Raw genomic sequence first — 27,570 nt, forward strand, 5'->3', positions numbered from 1 at the left:
CTCAGCCAACGAGTATTTGTTTATTGAAATCTGTGTGACAATCGTTGGCTCAGGCTGTGTTGAAATGGTGGGCAAGGCTGTCCAGGTCCCTAGTTATAGGCGTACAGACATTGTGGGAAGGATCGCCTTTTCTCCCTTTCCCCTTAGCCACATACACGAATGTGGATGGACCAGGCATGCCTCCAGCTCTGGACCTCTACTTCTGCCCCCACAATGACAGCAGATCAGAGTCGGACCACACGCCTGGCAGTCAAGTAGGGTGTGTGTGTGTGTGGGGGGGTGTTCCCGGACGCTCACCCTGAGTGGCATTCTCGGAAAGTGTCCCTAGGAGGACCTCAACCCTCAGCAGAGCAGCAGTTGGAATTAGGATGAGCCCCGACTGGGGAGCACAGAGAAGAGGGTGGTGTAGACAGAAGATCACCAAAGCCCCCAAACAAACCTCCAGTCCTCTGCTCCCCTGGCGCGTGGGGAACAGTAGCCTGTGACTGTCCCTGGGTGGGGACGGACAGGCAGCTGTAAGGTGGGATTGGAGGGACAGTGACAGGGCAAGATGGGGAAAGGCTAGAGTCTCTGCAAGGGCCTTCACCAAGTCTCCTCTCTTTGGCTCAGGCTCCTAGCGAGACGAGAGGTGGTCCATGCTGAAAGCAGCTGCTTAGCTGTAGAGATCTGTCTCCATGGCAACAGGGGTAAAGATGACACTCTGCTGGGGGCTGAGGGAGTGGTCTCAGGCTAATAAGAGACTCTAGTCTCCCACAAATCTGCTTTTGTAGCTTTTTGGACCCATGGACACATCTGAAATGGAGCTTTTCAAAATGTTTTTTAATTTCTATTTTATGTGTATGAGTGTTTGTTTGCCTGCACATACGTATATACAACACCTTCATGCCTGCTGCCCTTGGAGGCCAGAAGAGAGTGTCAGGTCCCCTGGAACTATAGTTACAGACAGTTGTGAGCCACCATGTGGGTGCTGGGAACTGAACCAGTGTCCTCTTCAAACCATCAGTCTATCCAGCCCTCTGTAGGGGAGCTTTGAAGCCACATGGTCCAGCCTGGTCCCCCTCCTCTCCCTCCTCAGACACGCTGTACAGAGAAGGCAATGGAGACCAAGAAAGTAGAGAGCTGTCCGAGGTCGCCCAACCCAGCTGGAGGTGAGAGCAAACTGTAGCCACCTACTCCTGTGACGCGGAGTGGGCCTGGTCCACGCGGGCAGTGCCGGAGGAGGAGGCTGTGGTGCTCTGCCTTGGGAAGTAGAGGATGGTGAACCAGCCGAAGATGAAGACTCCTGAGGTGAAGAGAGAGTGTCAGTGAGCCTGGAACAGGCTGACACAGAAGGGCTCCACTCCAAAAATTCAAGCACTTAATGCAAGAATTAGGTAAAAACGAAACCTAGCCCTGAAAGACAGCCGAGTAAAACCCTTAGAGACCACAAACATTGGCCTTGAAATAAATGGCACGCACATCTACCACAGAAAAGGGAGAGCAAAAGAGAGGTATTTTCAGACAGGTAAAACCAATGCCACTACACACTGGGCTCCCCTACCACCTCTCTGTAAAGGACTACTACAGGATGTGTTCCAGCTAGACGAGGAGGTGAGCAGAGTGTAGAAAACTAGGGCAAGTACAGGATTGCCAGGGAAGGACCAACTTGGTGTGTTCAAGGGGAGTTGATAATGAAAACACTATACAGCAGTAACGATATTGGGAAGTTAAAAGGTACCAAAGGGCTCTGCTATGCGTAGAGGAAGACAGGGATACCAAATAACTTAGACCCATCCGAGTGAGACATGCAGGCTTCAATATTAATGTAGCCCATGCAAGAGTAGTGATGTCAGCCGGGCGGCGGCGGCACGCGCCTTTAATCCCAGCACTCAGGAGACAGAGGCAGGGGATCTCTGTAAATGTGAGGCCAGCCTGGGCTACAAATCGAGTTCCAGGTCAGCCAGAGCCATTACACAAAGAAACCCTGTCTCAAACAAAACAAAACAAACAAACAAACAAAAAATAATGATGTCATCTCTAAGTTCAAGATGCCTCTCTCCTCATTTCCAAACCTCTGGGATTTTCCAAATGTGAGCTAATGATTATTTATCTGGGGACTATCTCAGATGGCCCTAAAGTGTTTGTGTTTGTGTGTGTGTGTGTGTGTGTGTCTGTCTGTCTGTCTGTATATTATTTTTTAAGATTTATTTTTTGTATGTATGAGTGTTTTGCCTGCATGTATGTATTTGAACCAGATATCTGCAGAAGCCAGAAGAGGGTGTTGGATTCACTGGAACTGGAATTCCAGATGGTTGTTACTTCCTGTGTGGGTATTGGGAACTGAACCTGGGTTCTCTAGGAGAGCAGCAGGTGCTCTTACCAATGAGCCATCTCTCCGGCCCATTATTTATTCATTTTTAGTTGACATACAAAGAAGTAGATTTTACTGTAACATTTTCTTTTCTTTAAAAAAAGATTTTTTTTATTTTATTTTATTTTTTTTATTTTTTGCGTACGAGGTGTTTTTGCCTGCATGAAGGTGCACTCGTATGTGTGCCTAGTGCCAGAGGAGGGCACTGGATCCCCTGGACCTGGAGTTACAGATGACTGTGAACTGCCATGTGAGCGCTGAGAACCGAACCTGGGTCCTCTGGAAGAGCAGCCTGTGCTCTCAACCGCTGAGCCCCCCACCCCCCACCCCCGGCAGGCACTAGCCGTGGCATTCTCAGGCATACTCTGTCTTGATTGATGGCCCTCTCCCCCTGTCCCCAGCTTGTACTCTTCCAGCCCCTCAGTCCCTCCCCGCTTTCACGGGACTGTGTATTCCGTTCCTTTCTCCCCACCCTCTTCCTTCAAACCTCTTTTTCCTTTCTACGCTCCCGTTCCAGTGAATGGCCTTTGCCCAGCCCCCACATGCTTACACGCATAAACCCTAAGGCTAGGGCCCCATGTGAGAGCCTCTGTGGTGTTTGGTTTCTACTGCAGTCCATACAGTGCCCATGAGGACGGGAGGCTGCCCAGCTAAAGGCACGGAGCTTCACGTGGGCCGGCCGATGCCCACGTGCAGCTAACAGCAGGGTAAAAGTGTGGTGTGTCTCCCCTTCGCTGCCTTAAACAGGGTCAGACTGGCTTCAACTGTGTACACAGACAAGCTGAACATTTAAGGAGTGTTTGTCTAAAACGGTGATTTCCCGTCAAGGCTGACGCGAGCCGTAGATTATTAACCAGCAGCTTTGGCAGGGTCCTTTCAGGGAGCATGGCAGCGGTGCCGGCCATCTACAGTCACTGACGGACACGTGAAGACCTAACACACCCCACCTTGCCTTTCGGACCTGTCCTTTTTCTGAGTCTTCCTGGCCTGTGGTCACCTTGGATTCCTGGAACAGCGGGTCTAACACCTGAACATGTTTTGACAAAAGTTGGAGCCCCCCCAAGGCGGGAACCACTTTCTTATTGCAGACAGCCCCCCGTATAACTGTCCTAGAAATGATTAATGAGACCTGGCTGTGTATGCTGTTGGCTCTGTCTTTTGTTCCCGTCCCGTATAATGCCAAGACCGGCATCACCCTGGAGTCAGGGCAGAAGACGCTTTTCTCCTGCTCCTCCAGGATAGCTATTCTCAGTGAACCCCTTTTCTGTTTCAGCTGGTGGACTGGGCCAAGTGGCTCTGTGTGGAAGGAAGCCAGGCCTCTGGCTTAGGACTCTGGTAATATGCCAGTGTATTGAAGGCCTCCTGGGTCCCACACATGCACGTAGCCATGTGTGGGACCCATGTGTGAGGAAGGGACAAGTTCTGACCTGGAGATGAAAGAGAATCAGAAGCACTGGATGTCTGGTGGGATGGTGGGGCAATGGTTAATGTTGATTGTCACCTTGAAAGGATCTAGAATCGTCTAGGAGACAAGCTTCCAGGCATGTCTGTGAGGGAGTTCCTAGGTCAGGTTAATCCAGGTGGGAAGACCCACCCTAAAAGTAGGGGCACCATGCCAAGAACCTGCAGGTCTGCTGACATGGGTCAGTGGGTGAAGGCACTTGCCGGAAAACCCCACAACGTGAGCTCAGCGTCTGGGACCCACATGGTGGAAGAGAACCGACTTCCACAGGCTGTCCTCTGACCTCCATGTGCATGCATACAAACACACACAAAAAAACATCATTTAAAAATTAAAAAGAGAGAGCTGAGTGCCAGCACCTGTCTGTCTCTCCATCTCCTGATGCAGGTATGATGTGACCAGATGCGTCATGCCTTCACAGTGGACGGCACTCTTGAACTATGAGCCAAGATAAGGCCTTTATTAAGTTGCTTTGGTTGGATATTTTGTTGCAACAATTAAAAAAGAATACATTTAACACATTAAAATCTTCTTTAGGATTCTATGTCGTGTCACATCAAATCACATGACCCTGCCTTCCTGGTTAGAACTGGAGATGGTCATCTGACTCAGATTGCAGAGGCTTGGAGCAGCCATGTTAGGCAGCCATTTTGGAAAGCAGAGAGAGACGGAGTTGCCAAAGGCTGAACAAGAGACAACACTCAGCTCCAGATCAGAAGGTGGGCGTTAGAATTCCTAGCCACTCCCCGAGCTGCATGAGCACACATGCGCTCTCCAGCAGCCAGGCAAGGCGCTTAGTCATCCCAGGTAATCCACGCACAATGTGATCACACAATCTATGCACATCTGTGGCTTAGCTACATAAGCCCATATGCACATGTGCGGGGTGGGGGGACCTATAAAAGCGGGTTCCACCTATTCCTCCCCCCTCTTCCTGCACAGTCATTCCATAGGCCTATGCACACCCATTCTGTTCCCTTCCCTTAATAAACTCTTATAGTGGGTTTTGCTGTACCTTGTGGCTTTTCCCAAATGGTAAATAATGTCACTTAACGCTATTTGATGGATAACACTGCGCCACCTAATAAATAACAGTGGGGAGATCTGCTTTGATTTATGTGGCTTTTCCTGATCCTGGTCCCTGTGACACCAGCCACCCTTGCTGCCCTGGATTCCACAAGAGTCTCAGATATCTAAAGTTAGTACCTTTGACTTGAACTAGCTTCTGTGGAATCCTGTGTCCTGAAAAGTGCCCTCCCTGACCCCCAGGTCCCCCTGGTGCTGATGAGACAACCTGTGGCCCTCCCCGGAGCCTCACCTTGCAGCGAGTTGAAGAGGGCGAAGATGTAGATGGTGGACAAGCCCAGGGGGGTGAGAACAGCCAGCCCCCAGGTCATGCCCACCAGGCTTGAGAGGCCCAGAACAGTGAAGACCGACTTCCAGGTCTGCCCCCGTTCTTTGCCCGCTGTGGCACTGGGCAGAGTGACGATCTTCCAGGCCACCAGAGCCAGCACCACAGCTCCAAAGAGGAAGCTGACAAGGAAGTAGACGTGGACAGTAGCATAAAGGGCGGGCTCTTTCTGGAACCAGCACCTGGAGGAGAGGGATAAGCCACAGGGGCTGGGGAGGAAACCCCTGACCACTGAGCCGCAGGAAGCTTCCCTGGCTCGTCCTCGGCGACCAAGAAGATTGCCACCCCACCCCACCCCACTGCCCCTGGCTTTCCCGGGCCTCCTTCCTTACTTCACTTTCTGACTCCAGACTTCCACTTACCCCCTGTGCCACAGGCCAACTGCGTCTGACTATCCTTAACATTGCTGTTCTCCTCTTGGGCCTCCTTCCCTCCTTCTCTCCCTCTTGTGAAACCAAAGACCTCCAGACCCTCTGCCCCCCCACAGCCCCACTCACAGCTCCAGCGAGGTGCGGTTCTCCTGGTCTCGAATAGTGTAAACACCGTAACTGTTGCTACTCCCAACTCCAATAACCACAAGAGCAGGCAGGCCTGGGACAAGGGGAGGAAGTGGGCATCACCGGCGTTCCCTTGGGTGAGCTCCTCTTCAGTTCCCGCAGCCAGCCAGCCCTCAAGCTTTGGACTTCCCTAGGCTCTTCCCCCTCAACCCTCTACCCTCCCTTCTATCCCTCCAGCCTGTGCCTACCCCAGCCCAGCAGGCTCAGCTTCAGGAAATAGTGTCCAAAGTAAGTATTGAAGACCCGGATGGCCAGCAGGTAGAGGTGGAAGGCCTCCAGGCCCATCCAGGTGAAGACACACAACAGGAAATAATGCATGACGGCAGCTCGCAACCAGCAGGACGCTGGGGAGCCTTGAGAGCTGCTCCCCACGCTGATCAAGAAGGTAAGATTCAGGAGGAACAGGCTGCCGCTCAGAGCCATGTGGATCTTAGGGGCATCTTCAGACTTGAACCTCTGCAGAGAGAGCCTGGGGCAGAAGGGCCAGGGAGCAGCCCCAAGGAGTCACAGCTCGCAGGGGGTTGCCCAGGTCGGTCTATCTCCCTGCCACAGTTCCGAGCCACAGCCAGCTGCTCTCATTCTCATGGCCGGCTCCTGTCTGACCATCAGTTCCCACCTTTGCCAGTGGTTAGCGTGAAAGCGCTCAGATTCAAATCCATGTGCCCTTTCATGGCTCTCTGTGGGTGCTGGGTCCTGCCAACCTCACCCTTGGACACATTTCTTGGCTAAACTGTGGAACTTGTGACAACAACGGAATTTGTGTTCTCATGACCCCTAGGCTTGACCATGCAGATATTTCCCAGCAGCACAGTGAAATTCTCTGCCACCCCTTGCCACGGGGAGTCCACCCATGCTGGGCCTCAGGGCCCTGCACAGGGGCAGGGAGGGCTGTGGGTATGTTAGTTGGGTGAATGGATGGGAATATGGGCAGATGGATGAGGCCTAGAATGTAGCCGTGAAAGGGACTCAGAGAGGGCCAGAGACTTGCTCGGGGTCCCGGAGTCTCTACCTAGTGCTCCCTGCTTCTCTGTGGGGCTTCTCTCCCCACTGAATTGCTAGCAAATGAAGTCCAGAAGGGCTTCCACTCAAGAGATAGAGCCTAGAGTTTTCTGGAGTGGAGATAAGAGGCAAGGTCTTCCTGCACTGCTAGGCTCCAGTTTCTTCTAGCGCTCCAAGCTCAGCTCAAGGACCCAGCACCACGGCTAGCTGGCAAGGTGCACTCAGCGCACTGAGGATGGGAACGGGGCTGGGGACTGTGTTCTGTGCCAATGCTTGGAGGGGTGGCGAGGGGAGGGATGGCATGGGTGCAGCTCACAGGGGTTGGAGCCCAGGACTGCTTGGTGACTGAGGCACGGGGGGCACATGAGAAGGGCAGTGGGAATCCCTGGACTGGAAAGACAGGAAGCCCAAAGGATGCTCCAGGTGGGTTCCGGTGAACCTGGGCTCCAGGAGCTGGAGTCAGGGAAGGATGGGGCAGAGGCTTATCCCACAGACGCCTTCAAGTCAGCAGGTATGAGGGGTTCCTGGCCAGAGCCTGGCTCAGGAGAGCCAGGTGCCAGTGCTCTCTGTCCCGTGTCTGTCTGTCCTGTGCCTGTTCCTCGCCAGAGAAGCTCGCGTGTCCCTGAAGGGGCACCCTTCCCCACCTTCAGCCACAAGGAACTAAAGAAGGCGGTGGCTAGTCCCTTGTCATTTAAATCCAAGAGGAGCCAAATGGCTTGGCCGGCCTGTGTATTCTACCCTGTGACCACGGTGGTCCAATCAGTCATTGGCCTATGATCAAAGTCAGACCCTAAGGCAACTTTCATGAGATAAACATGCACACACATAGAACACCCAGCATCCCAGGAGTGTGACTGCTAGAGCTCTGTGTCCACAGGGACCACATGCCTGGCTAACGTTCAGCCTTCTGTTGCAACTATGGACACTCTGAACACTGGGCCATGTAGTTTCATTTAGACAGAGCCTTGCAAATCATATCCCCATTCCTGTGTGAATGTGGCCACACAAACACACATGAATGCCCTCAAGTGCACACACATACATGGATACACACACACACACACACACACACACACACACACACACACACACACACATGCATGCCTGCACACATAGATGATGTCTAAAGCAATGGAAGTGAAGGGGTCTTGAGACTTCTTAGCCATGCTCTGCCTCTGGCAACTTCCTGGCTTTGATAATACTCTACAGTTACACATGACGTGATACTTGGGGAAGTTCCAGGAAGGAACCACAGACTGTCTGTGCAGTTTCTGCCCTCTGCAGTTAGTCTATAGTTATTTCAAAGTGTTTGTTTTTAAAGACCTTGATTCTAGAGCTTCATCTTTGCTTGAATGTCTAAGGAACAGTTCTTGAGGAAAGGGTGAAATTAGCGTCCTGACAAGGGAGAGAGAAAAGCTGTGAAAGGTAGGGTCCAACCCTGGGGGGCCTCAGTGGGAGCCCCTAGTTCTAGCCCTGCCTGGGGGCCGCACACTGTGAGTTTCCTAGTTCCAGGAATCACTCGTGCCCTGTGTTGGCCAATCTGAGTTGAGTTTCTCCTACTTTCAACTTCAGGCTCTGGCCCCACCTTGTCAGGGACACAGACTAAGGACCAGAGAGGACAGCTGAGGCCGCAGGACAAAGACACTCTGTCCCTTTCCTGTACCTCCCTGAGGGCAGGAGTGGGGGTGGGGTCACTCACCTGAGGGCAACATAGAGAACGATGGTGAGAGCCAGGAAGATCATGGAGACTCCACAGCCTGCTTGGGAGATGTGAGTGAGAGTCTGTGCTGTGGCCAGGTCCAAGATCGGCCTCTGTAAATGACCCCAAGTCTGAATCAAGCCACTGAGAGACCAGGCTCGCACGTCTCCCAAACCCCGGTCAGCCAGGAAGCCTCTCCCGGGACAGAGGCCGGACCTCTGGGGTCAGGATGGCATGGGCTGTTACCAGCAGTAAGGCGAAGAAGGTCAAGTGGTCGCAGCGGCAGACAGTCCTCTCATCCCCGGGCTCTGTGGAGCAGCCTTGGGTATCCCAGTTTCCTGGGCCACAGAAAGGTAAGGGCAGAGGAGGGGGAGGGGCAGAGAGAAGGGAGGGCCTGCCTCTCCCCGCACCTTCAGCCCTATGGAGAGTTTCTCTTTCTAGGAAAGTCTTCCAGACCTACCTTTAGCCACATCCCAGAACACACACGTGAGGATCATATTCTGAAACCAGAGAGCTCAAGTCAGGAGAGGAAGGAGGAAGGAAGGCAGGGAGGAGACAGGGCATTCCCAGGGGCCTGCATGTGCCTTACGAGGAAGACCTCTGTAGGCTACATGGGAAGATGGGCTGCATCCCTGGGGGCTGATGCTCCCTGGACCATTGCTGTGCATGTGGGAGACACAACATCCATGGCACGGAAGGGTTTGCCTGTCTGTGCACGCACGCCTTCAGGTTCATTGTCTGGTGGGCGTGGAAAGCATGCATACAGATGCACTCTCCAGGTGCTCATACATTTATGAACATGGAAGTGGGAGGGTGCGGGGGCATGTGTGTTCACACAAGCAGGGCAGATTGTGCATGACCCTGGTGGTTTCTTCTGGGTACAGGGTCCCACGCATGGCTTCTCAGAGCTCATGCACTGTGTGCCCCACAGTAACTGCCAGGCCTGGGCAGAAGACTCACAGGGGGTTGGCGCTGGTGGGAAAAGGTGATCTCCACCGGCTCCGACAGTCCAGTGGCATGCATCTGGCCCACACTCAAGCCCACCATGCGGCTGTTCAACACGCTGCCACCATTGTCCTGGAGGAGCTTGGGGCCCTGGGAGGGATTGACAGGAGGCTAGGCTGTAGGATGGGCTGACTTTACCTGCCCTAGATAGGGGTCTAGGGAACTCTAGGACACCCCCCTCATCTGGAGTCAAAGTCTGAGACTAGGGGACCAGGGATCCAGGGACTCAGGGGCATAGGCAGCTTTCTTCCTGATGCTCCCTGTAACATGCTGGGCTGGGCTGGGCTGGGCTGGGCTCTAGACTCCATATCACCTCACTGAAAGCCAACCCCTGATATCTCTGAACTGGAAGAACTTGAGGCTAAGATCAGCCAGGAGATGGGGTAAATGCCAGCGAATGCCTCCAGGTGCAGGGATGAGTGCATCCAGACCCAAGGGTGTATATATCTAGCTTAAGCAGATGGATGCATGCCTCAGGAGCACGCATCTGGCATGTGTTGTCAAGGGAGAGCATGTTTGTCCATATAGACACAGTCATATGTGAGCACACCTGATTATGTGTCTCGGGGATACAAAAGGGCATGTGTGTTTATGTGTGTGCAAAGACACACAAGCGTGCATGAGCACACTTGGACTTCATACACAGCCGCCAACGGGTGCTGATGTCAGGATATCGGAATAGTCTTCAGTCCCCAGACTGTAGAAGTGGCTCATGGATGGCCTGGCTGCCTTAGAAACCATCTCAGGGACCCTGACCCACTGCGTATTTAACTGCAGCTTCCTGAGCTCCCAGCATGCCTCTTACCTTGAAGACATCCCCTTCACTAATGTTCAGAATAGTTATGGCCAACTGGACAGCAGACCCATTGCCAGGCAGGAGGGCTCCAAACAGGCTCTTGGGAAGTCGGACTCTGTCAGCGGGCTGTTCCTCACCCTGCATCACCTGCTTTGGGATCTGTAACCATGGACCCAGAAGCTCTCACCTTACCCAGAGGATTCCAGCCCCCACTCGGGTGCTGCTACCATCCCGGTTGGGAGAGAAACTGCAGCGTGCCAGGTGAAGGGGCAGCATCTGGAGGTCTCTAAGCTCTGGGGGTTGGAGACGGGGAGCAGAACACCTGGCTCGGTCCAGGCTCTGTTCCTCATGGGCTGGGCCCTTGGGCAGGCATCGACAATGGGGCCCCAGCTTCCCCATCACAGAGGCCAGCGGAGCACAACTGTGTTGGTGCAGCCACGCTCTGCTTTTAAGTGTGGGGAGGGCCAGTGGGGATGTCCTGGAAGGAAGCAAGGGGAAGAGTGTGGAGACCAGGGACTCGTGTTTACCTTGAGTGTGAAGTCCTTCCTGCCCAACAGTGAAGTGTTATAGACACCGAGAATAGTTAGAATGTTAGAACAAACCTCCCCAGAAATCACCAGGCAGCCTTTGTCTAGTCTCTGACCTCCCGGCTGCCCGGGGCCATCAGCCTGCACCCACCTCTGCTTCAGCAGGATCCAAGCTCATGGAAACAGGGAGCTAAGAGTTGGGGCTGAAGGCCCAGTTTCACACTCCTAGTCCAGATCTTGTTAAAAGGACACGTGGGTGATATCTTGAGCTATGGCGTACCCTACCCAGAGGATACAGCACCATAAAAGGCTGAGGAAGTTGGGTGGTGAGCAACTCAGTCAGATGCCTGGTCTCTGCCCTCAACTTCATCCCTTCAGGGAGGCTGGGGACTTGCTGAGCCCTCAATGGACCAAGAATTCCTTGGATATTAATTTAGGTGTGCTTTCCAATATGTTTTTGTTTTGTTGTTTTTGAGATGGAGTTCATCTGTATAGTCTGTGTTGGCCTGGAACTCAGGAGCAATCCTCCTGCCTCTTCCTTCTAAGGGCTGGGATAATGAGTATGCATCATCCTGCCTGGCTTCTGATACTCTTGAAAGTGGGCAATATTCTCATCATTTGCAGGTGAGAAAACTGAGGGTTGAAAATGTAATGTGCCCATGATAGAAATGGCTGGTAAGGGCAGAGGCGGAGTTCTCTGGGCCAGTGTAAATCTAGAGCCCTCCCACTCAATCTCTCTGAGGCCAAGTGTGCCCTTACTCTGACTTCAGATCTATACTCTGGCAGAGAGGTTAATGGGCACTTGAGGCTTGGAGGAGCCAGAGACTCATTTTCCAGATGAGCACCCAAGGCCTCTGGGAGAAAGAGGACTTTCTGAGGACATCAAGGGCAGTAGCAGGAGGGCCAGTTCAGGGATCTCCCAGCACCCTGGCTAATCCACCACCAGGTCCCACTCATTCAGTTACTTCACTGGCCCTGTTAATGAGTGACAGAGCTATGAAGAACATGACTTAGGAGGGATAAGCTTTGATGGACACCAGCCACCAGGAAGCTCTTCACCTGGGAGGGCATCAGAGAGAACAGCAGGTCTTCTGAGACATCTGTGCTGATGTTCTGAATCAAGGCCTTAACAAAAGGCAGGTCCACAGTCTCCATGGAATTCTCCAACAGGTAGGACTCATATTTCAGCCAGTATCTGCAAGGGCCAAGGGATCAGGGAGGAGGAGCTTGCAGGCCGAGCCAACCACTCCTCAGGCTCTTGGGGTGATGGCTAACCTAGACTATCAGAGATGGTTAACCCAGACTATCAGAGATGGTTAACCCAGACTATCAGAGATGGTTAACCCAGACTATCAGAGATGGCTAACCCAGAGTATCAGAGACTCTGGATCCATAATGTGAGGAAGAAGAATGGCTTGGAAATCGATCCTGAAGGAGTCCAGCTAAAGATCCTAGGATATCTTAATGTTTGTCTTTCAAAATGCTTATTTATTTTGTGTGTATAAGTGTCTTGTCTGTGCATATGTATGTGTACCATATGCATGCCTGGTGTCCTTGGAATTCAGAAAAGGGCATCAGATTTCCTGGCACTGGCATTAGAGATGGTTGTGAGCTGTGCATGCTGGGAAGCAAATCTGGGTCCTTGCAAGAGCAACAAGCGCTCTTAAGTGCTACGGCATCTCTCCAGCCCATGCTTATCTTGTAAAATAGTAAATGTCAGAAACAATCCATTCATTAACCATTCCAGCATGTAGTATTGAGTGGCATTGAGCACACTCACGGAGCTCTGAAACCATCGCTACCGTTTACCTCAGAACAGCCCCACCACCACGGAAGGGAACCGCATGCTCACTAAGCAGCTACCCTTGCCCCTTCCAGCCCCTGGAAACCATTCACCTAATTTCCTTTATGCTTCTGTAAACTGCCCCCTCTTCTTCTTTAAACAAGGTCTCATGTAGCCTAGGCTAGACTTGAACTCACTGTGCAGCTAAGAATAACCTGAACTCCTGACCCTCCAGCCTCCTCCTCTAGAGTGCTGGGATTACAGGCTTTTGTTAACCACACCCATTTTACAGTGTTAATTTTTTTTTTTTTTTTGCTTACTTGATAAGCATTTTACTAACCTAGCCACATTCCACCCAAACTTTGCCTGTTTTGAATTTACAGAACATTGAAGCACTATGTAGTCTTCTGAGTCTGGTTTCTTACACTTAGCACATTGTTCTCCATTCATGAATTGCGACTTCAGTCCTTCTGAATGAAACACACCCATCTACTGATGAGCGTATAGATGCACTCCTCCACTGATGAGCACATATGGATCTTTGGATATCACCATTGACGGGCACAAGGACCTTTGCATCCATCCTCTGATGTACATACAGCTCTGTGCACCCACCCACTGATGGGCATTTGAATATTTCCCACTGTGATGGACAGTGTTTGTCAACTTAGCCCAAATTAGAGTCACCTGGGAAGAGGGCTGAGAGATTGAATCCATCATATTGTCCTACCGGCATGTCTGTGGGGCATTTCCTTGATTAATGATTGATGTGTGCCCAGTCCACTACGGGTGGTACTGTCCTTGGACAGGTGATCCTGGGTTGTATTAGAAAGCAAGCTGAATGAGTCATGGGGAATGAGCAGCAAGGAGCATCCTTCCAAATTCTCTGCTTTAGTTCCTGTTTGAGGTCCTGCCTCTGACTCTCCTTAGTAATGATGGACTGTGTTGTGGACATGAAAGTCAAATAAACCCTTTCTTCCCATAAGTTGCTTTGGGCTGTGGTGTTTATCACAGCGACAGAAAGCAGACTGGAACACCCACCTTTCAGCTATTGTGAATAGGTCTGCTGTGCAAATTCATATATGAGCATTCATGGAAGACTTATTTTAAATTCTTTGGCATGTACACAGGAGTAGAATTGTTAGGTCATATGGTAATTCTCCATTTAGCTTCTTGAACAGCTACCAAATGGTTTTCCACAGCAGCTGCACCATTTCACACTTGCTCCTGCAGTGAATGGAAGCCCCAGCAGCTCCATAGCTTTGCCAACACAATGGTTTTGTTTTCTGTCCTTTTTAACTGCAGCCATACTTATGGGTATAAAGAGGTGTCTCATGGTAGTTTTGATTTGTATCTTTTTAATGACCCAGTGAGGTTGAGCATCTTCTCTTACACTTTTGGCTTTGCATATCTTATTTGAATAAATCTCCTTGGGCACATTTATTGAGTGCTAATTGTATATTAAAAATTCAGCATTTGAAAACTGAGCCACAGACCAGCAAGATGCCTCAGTAGACAAAGGCGAATGTTGAGCACGCTGATGACCTGAGTTTGATTCCTGGAACCCACATAAAGGTAGAAAGAGAGAAATGACTGGATGAAATTGTCCTCTGACCTCCACAAGTATGCAGTGACATGTGTGCCCCACCCACATCATAAACACAATAATGAATATATCTTTGGGTTTTTTGTTTTTGTTTTGTTTTGTTTTTCGAGACAGCATTTCTCTGTGTAGTTTTGGTGCCTGTCCTGGAACTCACTCTGTAGACCAGGCTGGCCTCGAACTCACAGAGATCTGCCTGGCTCTGCCTCCTGAGTGCTGGGATTAAAGGCGTGTGCCACTGTTGCCCAGCCATCTTTGGGCTTTCTTTCTTTTTTTTTTTTTTCTTTCATTTTTCTTTATCAAGAAATTTCTACTCACTCTACATACCACCCACAGACCCCCCCTCCTCCATCCTCCCACTCTCCAGCCCTCCCTCCCAAGCCACCCCACATCCCCCAAATCAAGGTCTCCCATGGGGAGTCAGCAGAGCCCGGCACACTGAGCCTAGGCAGGCCCAAGCCCCTCCCCACTGCACCAAGGCTGCGCAAGGCACAAGGCATCACATCCCAGGCACCGGGCTCCCAAAATCCTGCCCATGCACCAGGGATGGATCTCCATGTCCCTGCCTGGGTGACTTCCAAACAGTTTGAGCCAAACAACCACCTTTCATATCAGAGGGCCTAGTCCAGTCCCACGAGGGCTCCACAGCCACTAGTCTACAGTTCATGGGCTTCCACTAGTGTGGCCGGTCATCTCTGCACATTTTCCCATCATGATCTCAAGTCCCCTGCCTTCAGAATCCCTCTGTGTTTTCTTAAAAGACAGGTCTCATTATGTAGTCTTGGCTGGACTTACTATGTAGATCAGGCTACCCTTAAATTCATAGATACTGAATTAAAGGCATATGCCATAATACCTGGCTTAAATAAGTGTGTGTGTGTGTGTGTGTGTGTGTGTGTGTGTGTGTGTGTGTGTGTGAAAACTAAGTCCAGTGGTGGTGGTAGTGCACTCCTTTAATCCATGCACTTGGAAGGCAGAGGGAAACAGATCTCTGAGTTCAGCCTGGTCTACAGAGCAAATTCCAGGACTATACAGAGAAACCCTGTCTTGAAAACCAAAAAAGAAAGGATGCAAGGAAGGAGAAATGAATGAAGGAAGGAAGAAGGAATGAAGGAAGGAAGGAAAGAAAGAAAGAAAGAAAGAAGGAAAGAAGAAAAGAAGGAGAGGAGGAAAGAAAAAGAAAGTAAGATAAAACTAAGTCACATGGGAACTGACTGCCTGCCTGCCTGGGAGCAAGCAGATAGTATCCCAGACAACACAAAGGCTGTTGTCACTCATTCTACAGGGGAAGAGGGCTGGTGTCGCTCTCCGTGGTGCTGAAATTTAGAAGTGTCCCTGCGCTTGGGTCTCTTTCCCTAGCCCAGGACCCTAATTGCTACCTTCCTAGCGCTGTGACCACAGCCATGTGTGTCCCACCTCTTGCTTAAAATCTTTAAAAATTACCTTTATTTATTTTTTATTGTGAGGCTGACACTGCATGCCACAGTTTGCATCTGGAGATCAGAGGACAACTTGAAGGGATTTATTCTCTCATTCTACTATGTGGGTCCTAGGATTTGAAGTCAGGTCGTCAAGCTTGTGTGTCAAGAGCCTTTACCTGCTAGGCCATTTCTCCAGCACTTCCCCCGCCCAGTTTTTTAAGTGTAGTCCTAGAGATCAGAACTCAGGTCCTCACGCTTGTGCACAACACACAACACACAACACACTGATTGAGCCATCTCCCCAGCCCCCATTCACTATTCACCTTTCCAAGAAACCCTGGACAGGTGAAGGCTGAGGTGGTGATAGGAGACAAGAGAGCTAGAGAGAGATACACCCAGACTGAGGCCATGGAGACAAAAGGGAATTCTCTCTCTCTCTCTCTCTCTCTCTCTCTCTCTCTCTCTCTCTCTCTCTCCCCCCCTCTCTCTCCCTCCTCCCTCTCTTTCTCTCTGCCGTGGGGATGGAACTCAAGATCTCAGGCACACTAGGCAAGTGCTCTACCACTACCCTACACCCCAGCCCATGTCACTGTTTTTTCATAGACAGTTGTCAAGGAGAAAGGACCCTATAGAGACAACAGAAAATAGATCGCAGAATAGAAAAGTAAACCACACAAAAATATGCATGTATTATTGGATGGAGACAGCATAAGAAAACCATTGGACCAAAAACAGGGATGCGGGGATAAATCCATTGAGCAACACATATTATTCTGCTTTGATTTGCCTTTAATGGTCAGAGAAGTGTTGGCTTTTGTGGGCACCAAATAAAATAGAAAATTGTACAAGTATTGAGATTTTTGTTGCCACATAAAGTGGTAAATAGTGAACTGAATATATGTCCCTACCTTGTGTACTTAAAGACCTTTCTCACCTTTGCAAAATAACCCAATTCCCTGTCCTAAGGAAGATTCTCCAATGTGGTTCTCAGGTCCAGTGAATTGTCATTATTTTATGATCCTTTGGTGCCGGCCCCTCCTCCTCTGTGAGACAGGCCCAGACTGGCCTCAAGCTCCCAGCCCCCTCCCTCCACCTCCCGAGGCTAGGATTACAGATGTGCACCACCACCAGAGCTTCCAATCATCTTGAACATGAGTGGGACACTCCCATTCAGAAGCAGTCTCCACATCACACTCCCTCGTCCAGTCATTCTAATGGGCTCAATCCAGATGTCTGCCTCGTTCTAAGCTGCTGCTGATGACCTCTCCACAAGAGGACAGATAGAAACAAGCTATTCGACAGATCCCCCACACCCACACCCTATATAGACCAGACCGTGCAGATACAATATGTTGCCGTGACCACCCTCTGTCAAAGAGTGACCTTCTGAAACTTCTGACAATGAAACCAGAAGGAGGGGTGGAGGGAGAAGGAAGAGAGGAGAGAGAGGTTAAATAGCCATTTTACCGAAGAAAATCTCTAAATGGCCAGCGAGCACATGCAAAGATATTGGGGTTCATTGTTCACGGTGAAATGCCACTGGGAATCTCGGGAGATGCTCCTCTACACTAGAGTGGCCAGAACCACACGAGGGCCTTCTGCACTGCTGACAGGAAGCAAATGGCACAGCCACTTTGGGAAATGGTTGGCAGTCTTTTATGGAGCTCAGGATATATTCAGGGTATATTCCAGCAATTCTGTTCCCCAGGCATGGATCCCCCACCACATGGCAACATATGGCCTCAGGACTTGAATTAAATAAAATGTTCATGGGAACAATATTCAGATCAGTCAAGAACTGGCACCAATTCAAAATGCCCATCAATTGGCAAATGGACAACATAATGTGATATGTTTGCATGGGGTAATCAAACTAAAATAAATACCATAAAATATGGATGAGGCTCACCATGCTAAAGGAAGGAAGGTCCACTCAGGAGAGCTCCCTTTATACATGGTGCCCAGAGGCAATCCTAAGGAGGAGGAGGAGGCTGGCAGACCTGACTATGGTGGGGCAGGAGCAGCAGCAGGTTGCAGACCCGAGGAAGGGCATGACTGCAGCGATGGCCTCACACACCTTGTAAATATTCTAACACTGAACTCCAGTGCTGAGCGGAGCGGGTGGTGGTATCCGTGGCATCCCCATCAGGGTACCAAACTGAGGTGGTGCACGCCTGTGACTCCAGCACTTGGGAGGTGGAGTCAGCAGAATCCAGACTTCTAGTTCATCTTTAGCCAATTCGAAATCTGGGCTATATGAGGCCCTGACTCTCCCCCAACCCACCTCTGAAAAAGAAAATAATACACCCAAATATAAAAACAAATAAAATGTAGCATGCCAAAAGCCAGCACCGCATAAACCAGGTGTGGTGGCACATGCCTGTAATCCCAATACTCTAGAGATAGAGGCAAGATTCTCAGAAGGGCGAGGTTATCTTTAGTTACACGGTGAGTGTGCGGCCAACCTGGGCTAGAGACTCTATTAGGAAAGTGTGGAGGTGTGGTGGAGGGAAGGGGAGAGAGAGAGAGAGAGAAAGAGAGAGAGAGAGAGAGAGAGAGAGAGAGAGAGAGAGAGAGAGAGGGAGGGAGGGAGGGAGGGAGGGAGGGAGGGAGGGAGGGAGGGAGCTCACAATGGCACAGGCATGCTGATAACGGGAAATGATGTGTCACTTGAGAACAGATAAAGTTTAAAAAGCCCTGGGCCATAGAAGAGTGACCACAGCAGCACTGTTGTTACCAATGTGTTGCCGGAGAGACACGGTTTAAGGGAGGAAATGTTTATTTTGGCTCACGGCCCCCGGGTGAGTGTCTTTATGGTTCCTCTGTTGCGGGAGGCAGAAAGCCATGTGATGTATGGAAGGGGCTGCTCACCTCATTGCAACTGGGAAGCAGAGCAAAACAGGAAACAGACAGGGCCAACTCGGCCGCACGGTCCCAGCTCCACTCTCCGGCCCCCAGCAGTTCATTCCAAGTTTGAATTTGTGAATATTTTGAACCATTGGCTGACTCAGAGCCCTTACAATATTATCTCTGAAAATGAACTCAGACACAATCAGAGGTACGGTCTGTCATCTCCTGGTGGCTCAACACACGTTGAAAATCAAGAGTCACCATCAAGGGCCGAAGAGATGGCCCAGTGGTTAAAAGCATCCATTCCTCTCAGAGAAGACTCACATACATGGTGATCCACAACCGTTCATAACTCCGGTTCCAAGGGATCGGATGCCCTCTTCTGGCGGCCACAGGCTCTGCAAGCCCATGGTGCACATACACACGTGTAGGCAAAACACTCACACACATGAAATAAAATAAATAAATCTAGAAATACATAAAAAATAAATGATAAGAAAAATTAGCCACCACACCACCATTACTAACATCCTTTGTGCTGCTGGGGAGGGGCATGAGAGGCCTTCTGGGAGACTAGAAATATTTTTCAGCTTTCTGAGGGTGAGAGCTGAAGGATGTATACAGTCATATGTAAACTGCACCACATTCGAGACAGGTGCCAGAAGAGGCCAAAAGAGGGTGTTGGATCCCCTACGGCAGGAGTTACAGGTGGTTGTGAGCCGCCTGGTGCAGGGGATTGAACCTGAGTCACCCACAAGAGCAGCCAGTGCTCTCAACTGCTGAGCCTTCCTCTCCAGCTCCAACATTTGTGCATTAAAATCATAACAACATTATTATTATATAATGTCTTGATGTATCTATGTTTAAGAAGCATGGCTTTGGACTTCTGCTTTATTATTATTATTATTATTATTATTATTATTATATAATGCCTCGACAAACTCACAGAGGTCCGCCTGTCTCTGCCTTCTGAGCACTGGGATTAAAGGCATGCACCGCCACCGCCCAGCAACATATCTATCTATTTTTTAAGAAGCATGTCTTTGGACTTCTGTTTCTGAATCAGGAAGGGTTGTTTATTCTCCTAAGAATGCGTGGAGAAGCCAAGTCATGCAAAGATGGTGGTGGAACCCTGTCAAGAGCCGCTACAACAATGACGACCTCGAGGTGACATCCTGTAGAAAACCATGAACACGAGGTTCAGCACCTGTGGCCTCTCTTCTCCTGGGACATCTGTTCTTCCTAAGATCTTTCTCCTGAGAGTTTGAGTTTCTGATGAATAGAGGTCACTGCGGGTCACAGAACACACCTTACTGGCCACAGCAGGAATGAACTGAAAGAGCACACTAAGGGAAGGAAGCCACTCCATCAGCAGGACGGACACATCCAGGGGGCGAAAGCCGCTCAGCGCTGACTGGCAGGCATGAGAGGAGGCCCTGCCTCGGACAGGACAGGGGCTCTGCAGCCACAGAAGGGCATCGGGGTGTCTCAGGGGAGGTGTGTGAGGAAAGAGAAACAAACCTGAGACTCGATGGCCCTGAATAAACAGCAAGCTGTTCCTCCCAAGATTCAATTCAGGGCAACACAATTCTCTCTCTCTCTCTCTCTCTCTCTCTCTCTCTCTCTCTCTCTCTCTCTCTCTCTCTCTCTCTCTCTAACACTGTCTGCTGAAAAGGCACTGACTCCACCAGCCAAGCAGGAAGCTGAGGAGCAGGGCAGTCTGCTCTCTCCTCACCAGATCTATCACATCAAGCGCCTCCTCTAAGCCTTCTACATCCAGCTCCCGCCTCTGACCTACTGTGTAATCAGAGGCGAGTCATTTGACTGCCTGGAATCTCAGTTCTCTCCTCTGAGTAATGGGTTGATAACAGGACCTACTTCAGAGCATGTTTTTAGGGTCTGGATGTCAAATGTCCCCACAGGCTCCTGTATTTGAACACTTTGACCCTCTCTGGTGGTGCCGTTTGGGAGGTTGGTCAGGTGGAGAACACAGGGGACAGACCTTGAAGAACACAAGCGAGGCCTGCTTCCTATTGGCCTCTGCTTCCTGTGCCCCTCCCTGACAAGGCATGAATGAGTAAGTCATGCTGTGAGCCGCCGCTGCCATGGACGGAGCCTCTCCATCCACCATGCCCTCCCACCATGGATGGACAGCACCCTTTCCTGTGAACCAGCCTTCTCCTGTAGGTTGCTCCTGCTAGGGACCTTGTTACAGAGATAAGAAAAGTAACCGAAGACAGTGTGATGAAGATAAAAGTGTACACTCAAGGGATGGAGTGGGAACAGACCACACCTCAGTCCTCAAGGCACTTGCTCTCTCTAAGGTGTTTATCCGGCCACAGAGTGGCAACAGAGGAACCCTGGGCTTCACGGTGTCTAATAACCTGCCAGAGTATGGCCCGCAGGTCTGGGAGCATTTTCAGGCCACTAAAGAAGGAATGTCAACTGAACACGGTCTTAATAGCCAGCCTTGGGCAAAGGTTTTCATTCGTCCCCTCAACAACCATTTCCTGGCTGTAAGCTGGGCACGTTTGTGGCATCCTGGTGAGTTTTGGGTCCCTTTGCCTAGAGGCCAGAGCAGAGTGGAGAGGCAGCTGCCATGGCAGTGGTGACAGCAGAGACAGCCCCTGAAGGCTTTCTCTCCCCCTGCCCTGTCCCCTCTAGCCAGCCTCTTTGGCTCTTGAAGCCAACCTCGGGCCTGCCTGGGCCATCTTCGCTGAGCAGCTCCTGGGGCCTGAAGAATCACATCCTATCACGTCTCGCCTCCACCCCTGGATCCTGCCCTGAAGTCCAAGCAATCAGCCTAGAGTGCAAAGTGGACCAAGCCCTTCTTAACTTCAGATATGCCACGTCCCTGTTTCCGTAACGGTCTTGTTAACACGGTCCGTCACACCTGACTCGCCGCTCATGTTTCCAGTTCTATCCTCCGCCTGTCCCGTCTTGACACGGTCCCCTCTGTCCCCTTGAACTTCTTTGCACTCTCACGATTCAAACATTGTAGGCCTCCCCTGTACCATGAAGTTAAGCAGCCATATCACACACCCTACGTATGGGTCCACTGGAAAGCTCTTCCGGGCTCCTCAAAGCCCTTTCCCAGGCTGCCTCCTGGAGAAGGTCTTGGCACTTCCTCTTCTGTGCTAGGCAGCAGGCTCCTTGTCCACACTCTGGAGTCATCACTATGTGCGTCCCTTTGTCCCTCCACTGCTCCCAAGGCAGAGATGGGATGATTCGTCTCTGCAGCTCCTAGTCCAGTGGTTCTCAACCTTCCCAAAGCTGCCACCCTTTAATACAGTTCCTCATGGCGTGGTGACCCATGATGACCCCCCAAAACCATTATTTTTGTTGCTACTTCATAACTGTAATTTTGATGCTGTTGTGAATTGTAATGTAAATATCTGATGGTCTTAGACCACTCTTATGAAAGGGTCCTTCAACCCCCAAAGGGTTCATGACCCACAGGTTGAGAACCACTGCCGTACTCAGTAGGGACTCTGATTGCCAGGGTGGGGCCAGGCCAGGGAGAACATGAAGGGGCGAAGAAAGGCGCAGCATGTTCTAGGGCCCCGGGGACCTACGGCCTTATGGTTTCCCAGCAGACCACTCCTCCCATCCCGCCCAGACTCCTCTCTCCTCACCTCTGCAGGTTCCCCACATCACAGGGGCTGTCCGCCGACCCCTTGCACATGGTGAAGCATGTAGCGATGTCGTTCAAATCGAAGCTGCTGTACTGACGGTCCTCCTTGAGTTTGCAGGGATTCCTCGGTTCTTCAGTGGGCATCTCATCTGACGGAGGAAGCAGAGTAGGCAGACAAGGCAGGTAGCGGAGGGCCAGGGGACTAGGAGACGTGGTAGCTGCATCTGTCATCCCTGTCATCCGGCTGGCTGGCCTCCAGCAGGCTCCACCCTCCCCAATCCCCGAGTTCCCAAGGGAAAGCATCCCCCCTGCCTCACAAGGCTGCTGGGGGTGACTTGGGGGGAAAATATGGCTTTCGAGTCTCTAGACAAAGGCCTTGCATGGTGCGTGGTAGTGTGCGATAAAAGGCTTTCTCGGTCAGTCGCTCTTGGACCGCCTCCTCCACAGAGCCTGCCTAGCTTCCTCCCAGGCCTGGCTGCTGTGGCCAACTCTAATGCACAGTGTTCTGGCTTGACCTTAGCCTTCCAGCTTTGCCTGGAGCGGGTAGAGGCTGCAGCAGGCTGAGGTGCGGGGGAGGGGCACACAGCGGTCAGCAGGTGGACAGAGTCTAGCTTCTGTGACTTCTCGCACAGAGCCCTGAGCGGTGGAGCACAGAGGCTTCCTGTCACAGCCTAGCTGTTTGTCCTCAGGAAAATTACTCAATCTCTCTGAGGCTTGGTCTTCTCACCCTTTATGTTTTAGGGGATGAAAACAGATGATATACCTGGGCACATAGCCCATCTTATGTATGCTGATGTGGCTTTTTTTCTTTTCTTTTTTTGAGACAGAATCAGTCTGTCTACATAGCCCTGGCTGTCCTAGAACTCACTATATAGACCAGGCTGGCCTCAAACTCACAGAGATCTGCTTCTGCTTCCCGAGTGCTGGGATTAAAGGCTTGTGCCACCACATCTGGCTACAGTGTGACTTTTTTTTTTGTTTGTTTGTTTTTTTGTTTTTGTTTTTGTTTTTTTTGTTTTTCGAGACAGGGTTTCTCTGTGTAGCTTTGCGCCTTTCCTGGAGCTCACTTGGTAGCCCAGGCTGGCCTCAAACTCACAGAGATCCGCCTGGCTCTGCCTCCCAAGTGCTGGGATTAAAGGCGTGCGCCGCCGCCACTGCCGCCGCCGCCGCCACCCGGCCAGTGTGACTTTTAATTGAAATAAAATTGATGTGCATGAGTGTGTGTGTGTGTGTGTGTGTGTGTGTGTGTGTGTGTGTGTGCACGACTGTATAGGATATACTTGCCCACAATGTCGATGGCTTCCTCTACTGCTCTTACATATTTTAGGCAGAATCTCTCAACTGAACCTGGAGCTTGTTTCAGCTAGACTATCTGGCCAGAGAGACCCCAGGATCCACCTGCCTCTGCTCTCCACAGCACTGGGGTTACAGATGTGTGCTGCCATGCCTGACCTTCATCTGGGTGCTGGGGATCCGAACGTGGGTCCTCACACTTGAGTAGCAAGCACTCTCACTGAGCTGTCTCTTTAGTCCCCAAAGTCAGTTGATTTATCTCCATTTCTACTTATGTGGGAGTTTGCATTTTTATCTGCCCTTAAACAAAGGCAGCAGAGTTCAAACACCCAAACAGGTGGCGAACGGCTCAGCAGTGCAAGCGCCTTCTGGGCAAGCCTCACGGCATGAGCTTGTTTGGTAGAAGAAGAAAACTGACTCCCAAATGCTGCCCTTTAACCTCTACACACACACCACAGGCAAGCACCTCCCCCCCCCCCCCCCCGATAATAAGAAAAAAATTAAATCATACACAAGGGCATAAAATAGGAAGAGGAAGTCCCTCTTCCTCCAGGTCCTTAGCCAGTTTGGGGTTTGTTCAAACTTGCAGACATTTGCCATGTCACTCAAGCGCTGGTGTGTGGGAATTTATATCAGAGATATCGTGTAGCAGGGTGGCACAGCATCCTCAGACGCTTTCTCCCTTGTTCTTTTCACTATTGGCAGATGCTCCCTCCCTCCCTCCCTTCCTCCCACTGCCTGTGTGTGTGTGTGTATGTGTGTGTGTGTGTGTCTACCTTCCCTTGTTTGTATCTTTGTCAGCTTCTGCTAAGACTTCAGAAAATGCTCATATCACAGGAATCTGTGCATCCGATTTTTATCAGGTGTGTGGAATTGGAGTGTGGCTCAGGAGTGTCTGCCTGGTATGTGCAGTAGGTCAATCCTAGCATCCAAGGCAGTGGGTGTGGGCAGGGATGGGGCTCACCAGGTATGCAAGTCAGCATGTGAGAAACCCTGTCTCCAAAAATAAATACAGAAACCGCTATTGCTAGGCTTCGTCAAATTTCCCTTCAGAAAACACATGTACGCACTCCCACTAAAGGTGGCAAGAGTCACCATTCACACACATGCTTCCAATACCTATATTTCACTAGACCTTCCAGTCTCTGCCAGCGCAAAAGATCAAAGCCAGCCTCATTCTAGTGTAAGACATCGAGTGACATCATTCTATGTATTTGCTGTTCATTTCCACGTCTCTCTCTAGGAACTGTTGGTTGGATCCTGTGCACTCTTGGCTGTGGGCAGGGTCACTGCAGTCTGTTTCGTTCAGATTGGTCCACCAGGAGCTGTGACGGAGCTAAGATGTGGAGTCCTGGAGGAGAGGAGGGCTGGGCACTTGCTTTTTAAATATCCTTTGTTGGTGTTTGATCAAAAAAATATATCATGGACATTACTACTTTAAATTCAAAGGAAGCTGGTTCGTTTTCAAATATTAGGACAGAAAATAAAACTCATGATAAAGGAATGGAAGAACAGAGAATAAACGGCGTAAAACTCACTGGAGCATGTGTTATAAAGTCAGGTCTGTAAGTGACAATGTTGTTTAAATTCACTTCCACTTTCAGCTAGGAAGGGGAGCTATCGAAGATGCACTGAGGCTGGGTGCCGGGCTTAAATACAGAGCTAGTTCACATTTGTGTTCACACGAAATTGGAGGAGGGGTAGGAAGAAGGGGTGGAGAGGAGGAGGAAGGACCCAATGAGGAGGAGGAAGGACCCAAAGAGGAGGAGGAAGGACCCAAAGAGGAGGAGGAAGGACTCAATGAGGAGGAGGAAGGACCCAAAGAGGAGGAGGAAGGACCCAAAGAGGAGGAGGAAGGACTCAATGAGGAGGAGGAAGGACTCAATGAGGAGGAGGAAGGACCCAATGAAGAGGAGGAAGGACCCAATGAGGAGGAGGAAGGACTGAATGAGGGAAGGTAGTCAGGGTTAGGAAAGGAGGCGGTGGCCTCAGGGTGGGTGAGAACACAGCTTTCCTCCATCCTGCTGTGATCCCCAGCAGGGCATCTGTAGGGGTGGCTGTCTGTGCTTCACCCCTGAAGCACCAGGTAGGCAGCAGGTAATTGCTAGGTACCTGCCCCTGCCCAGGGTGTGGCGGAGATGGAGACCCCTTAAGACCTGAGATGTGCATATGCTCGTTCTCTTGGCTACCTCGTGATCCTGGATGCTGGCCCACAGACCAAGTCAGAGTTCTCCAGAGAATTGAGTTGGACTGCACCTCACCGCTCCTGGATCCCTTAATGGACCCCTTTGCTTGCTGTAAGTTTACTCAAAATAAACCTCTTTTGACTATCAGATAAACTACATGGAATTGCCTCATTAATTTCCACTGTAGGCATCCAAGGGAAGCTCTTGGTGTCCAACACAGAAGTACAGAGATGAGCCCTTGTGGTTCCCCAGCTTCATCCCAGGCAAGTCTGGCCTCAAACTCAAGTTCCTCCTCGGGAGGGCTGGAACAGCAGGTGTGTACGTCCACACTCAGGGGAGAAGACTTAAACGTGTGTCTCTTGTTGTTTCCTGAGGACTTTGGAAGTCTAGCTGGGAGTTCAACAGCTGTGGGTACAGCAGGTGGGGGCAAGCTGGAGGTCAGAGGCCAGAGGTGGCCCATGCGCCCCCTACGCCCCGACCCTTGTCCCTTCAGCCCCTCCTGCCCTCACCACCAGCCTCTCCCCTCTGCAGCCTCAGCCCATTCCTCTCCCTTCAGGCTCAGGGAGCCAAGAGCCTCCCTCAGGCAAGCAGCCGCCACTTTTGTGCCCCCTTTGAGCACCGCACATGCTTCTTGAGTGTGTGAGCAAAGAGTCAACGGGTAAATGGACAAGTGGCTTCTGATGCACCAGTGACCACAAGGGACAGAATCGAATGTCTGATACAAATCTGCCAACTCCTGTGTCACTCAGAGGATTGACGTCACCCAGTCCCAAGCATCCCTGCAGCTGTTGGATCCACATCACCACTTGGAGAAGCCTTGTTGGCCTGCCCAGGCTTGCCTGACAGCCTGCTCTGCCCCACAACGTCCTCTGGCCACGAGAAGGACAACACTGTCGCTTTCTACCCAGAGTCGCCAATAGCCCAGGCTGGCTTCAAACACACTATGCGGCTGAGGCAGAACTCAAACAATGGATCCTTCTGCCTCTACCTTCCAAGGGCAAGTATGCATCACTATACCTGTCCACTTCAGAGCCAGAAACTGACTCTGTCCTTTACTGACTCCATCTAAAGAGGAGGTTTTTTTGAACTAAGAGATGCCGATCCGCGTGGCCAGTCACATGTCCACAGTGACAGACCCGCAGAGAGGTGGATCCTTGTCGAAGCTGGAGCAGACAAGGAGAGGCAGGGCACTGAGACGGGAGCACCTCACCACTCCACAGAGCCACCACTGAGCAGCCGAGAAGGACACGGAGCCATCCACGGAGGTGAGGATGGCAGCTGGCGGCCTGGGGTGGAGGCAGGACCAGGAAGCCCATGTTGGTGTCTGAAGCCGAAATGTGTATGACAGGGGTGGTCTGTCTCCTGTCTCCTGTCACTGATGACACTCAACAGTGCTGACAGGGATGGGGAGCCTGTGATGGATGGGCTATGGAGCACCCGCCCTTCTAGGCTCAGCTTCCAGAGGCCCCAACACCTCTGCCTGGAGCCTAGAGGCTAACTGAATAGCTTGTTTGGCCCACCGTGTCCTAGAACCAGGTTCTAGCCAAGCCAGGATGGATGGACAAAGGGAACCTGACACCGCATGATGGGGTTTGTGAGGACAGGGATGACCCAACAGGGCAGGCCAAAAGAGAAGATGAGGCGGTCACTCTGATTTCTCACTTTCCAAGCCTGTCTGAATCCCTGGGTCTTTCCCTATGCTTCCCAGGGCCCTTTGCAGCATAGGATCTCACAGGCTTAGCAGGAAGGTTAGAGAAACCCGCGCGTGCTCACCTGAACCCAGTAGCAGAAAGAGCAGGAGGCCGAGGCTCCTGGCTGGTGCCATCAGTAGTCAGCAGAGTCCGGTGGCTGTGTGGCCTCCTGGTCTCAAGCTCTGTCCAACTGGCCTTCCGTCTGGCTGACGCGCGGCCACTGTTTCCTGTGGCCTCTTTCTTGTTCTTCCTGCCCAATGAATGGCGCCATCAGTGGGTTGTGAAAGGTGGATGTGGGGAACT

General features: G+C 51.1%; 1 protein-coding gene across 1 annotated transcript; it reads right to left on the reverse strand.

Annotated features, from left to right (window-relative positions):
- Adgrg3 (adhesion G protein-coupled receptor G3) lies at positions 1–27,468 on the reverse strand. The gene is made up of 12 exons (XM_006985239.4): positions 27,350–27,468; positions 22,099–22,246; positions 11,866–12,001; positions 10,289–10,438; positions 9,439–9,573; positions 8,939–8,978; positions 8,725–8,816; positions 8,479–8,591; positions 5,969–6,249; positions 5,721–5,814; positions 5,131–5,405; positions 1–1,282 (listed from the first exon to the last, which is right to left on the reverse strand). Exons 1-12 carry the CDS (start codon positions 27,399–27,401, stop codon positions 1,170–1,172), a joined length of 1,629 nt encoding a protein of 542 aa, XP_006985301.2. The 5' UTR covers positions 27,402–27,468; the 3' UTR covers positions 1–1,169.
- Positions 27,469–27,570: the final 102 nt, after the last annotated feature.

This window comes from Peromyscus maniculatus, chromosome 5 (genome assembly GCF_049852395.1).
Source record: "Peromyscus maniculatus bairdii isolate BWxNUB_F1_BW_parent chromosome 5, HU_Pman_BW_mat_3.1, whole genome shotgun sequence".
NCBI lineage: Eukaryota > Metazoa > Chordata > Mammalia > Rodentia > Cricetidae > Peromyscus > Peromyscus maniculatus.

Excerpts from the sequence above, each read along its gene's own strand:
- Adgrg3 (XM_006985239.4), bottom strand. The coding sequence starts at position 27,401 with ATGGCACCAGCCAGGAGCCTCGGCCTCCTGCTCTTTCTGCTACTGGGT. Across the intron at positions 12,002-22,098 it reads GATGTGGGGAACCTGCAGAG|ATACTGGCTGAAATATGAGT; the intron begins GTGAGGAGAGAG and ends TGGCCCTTGCAG. Across the intron at positions 1,283-5,130 it reads CCTCTTCAACTCGCTGCAAG|GAGTCTTCATCTTCGGCTGG; the intron begins GTGAGGCTCCGG and ends TCTTCACCTCAG.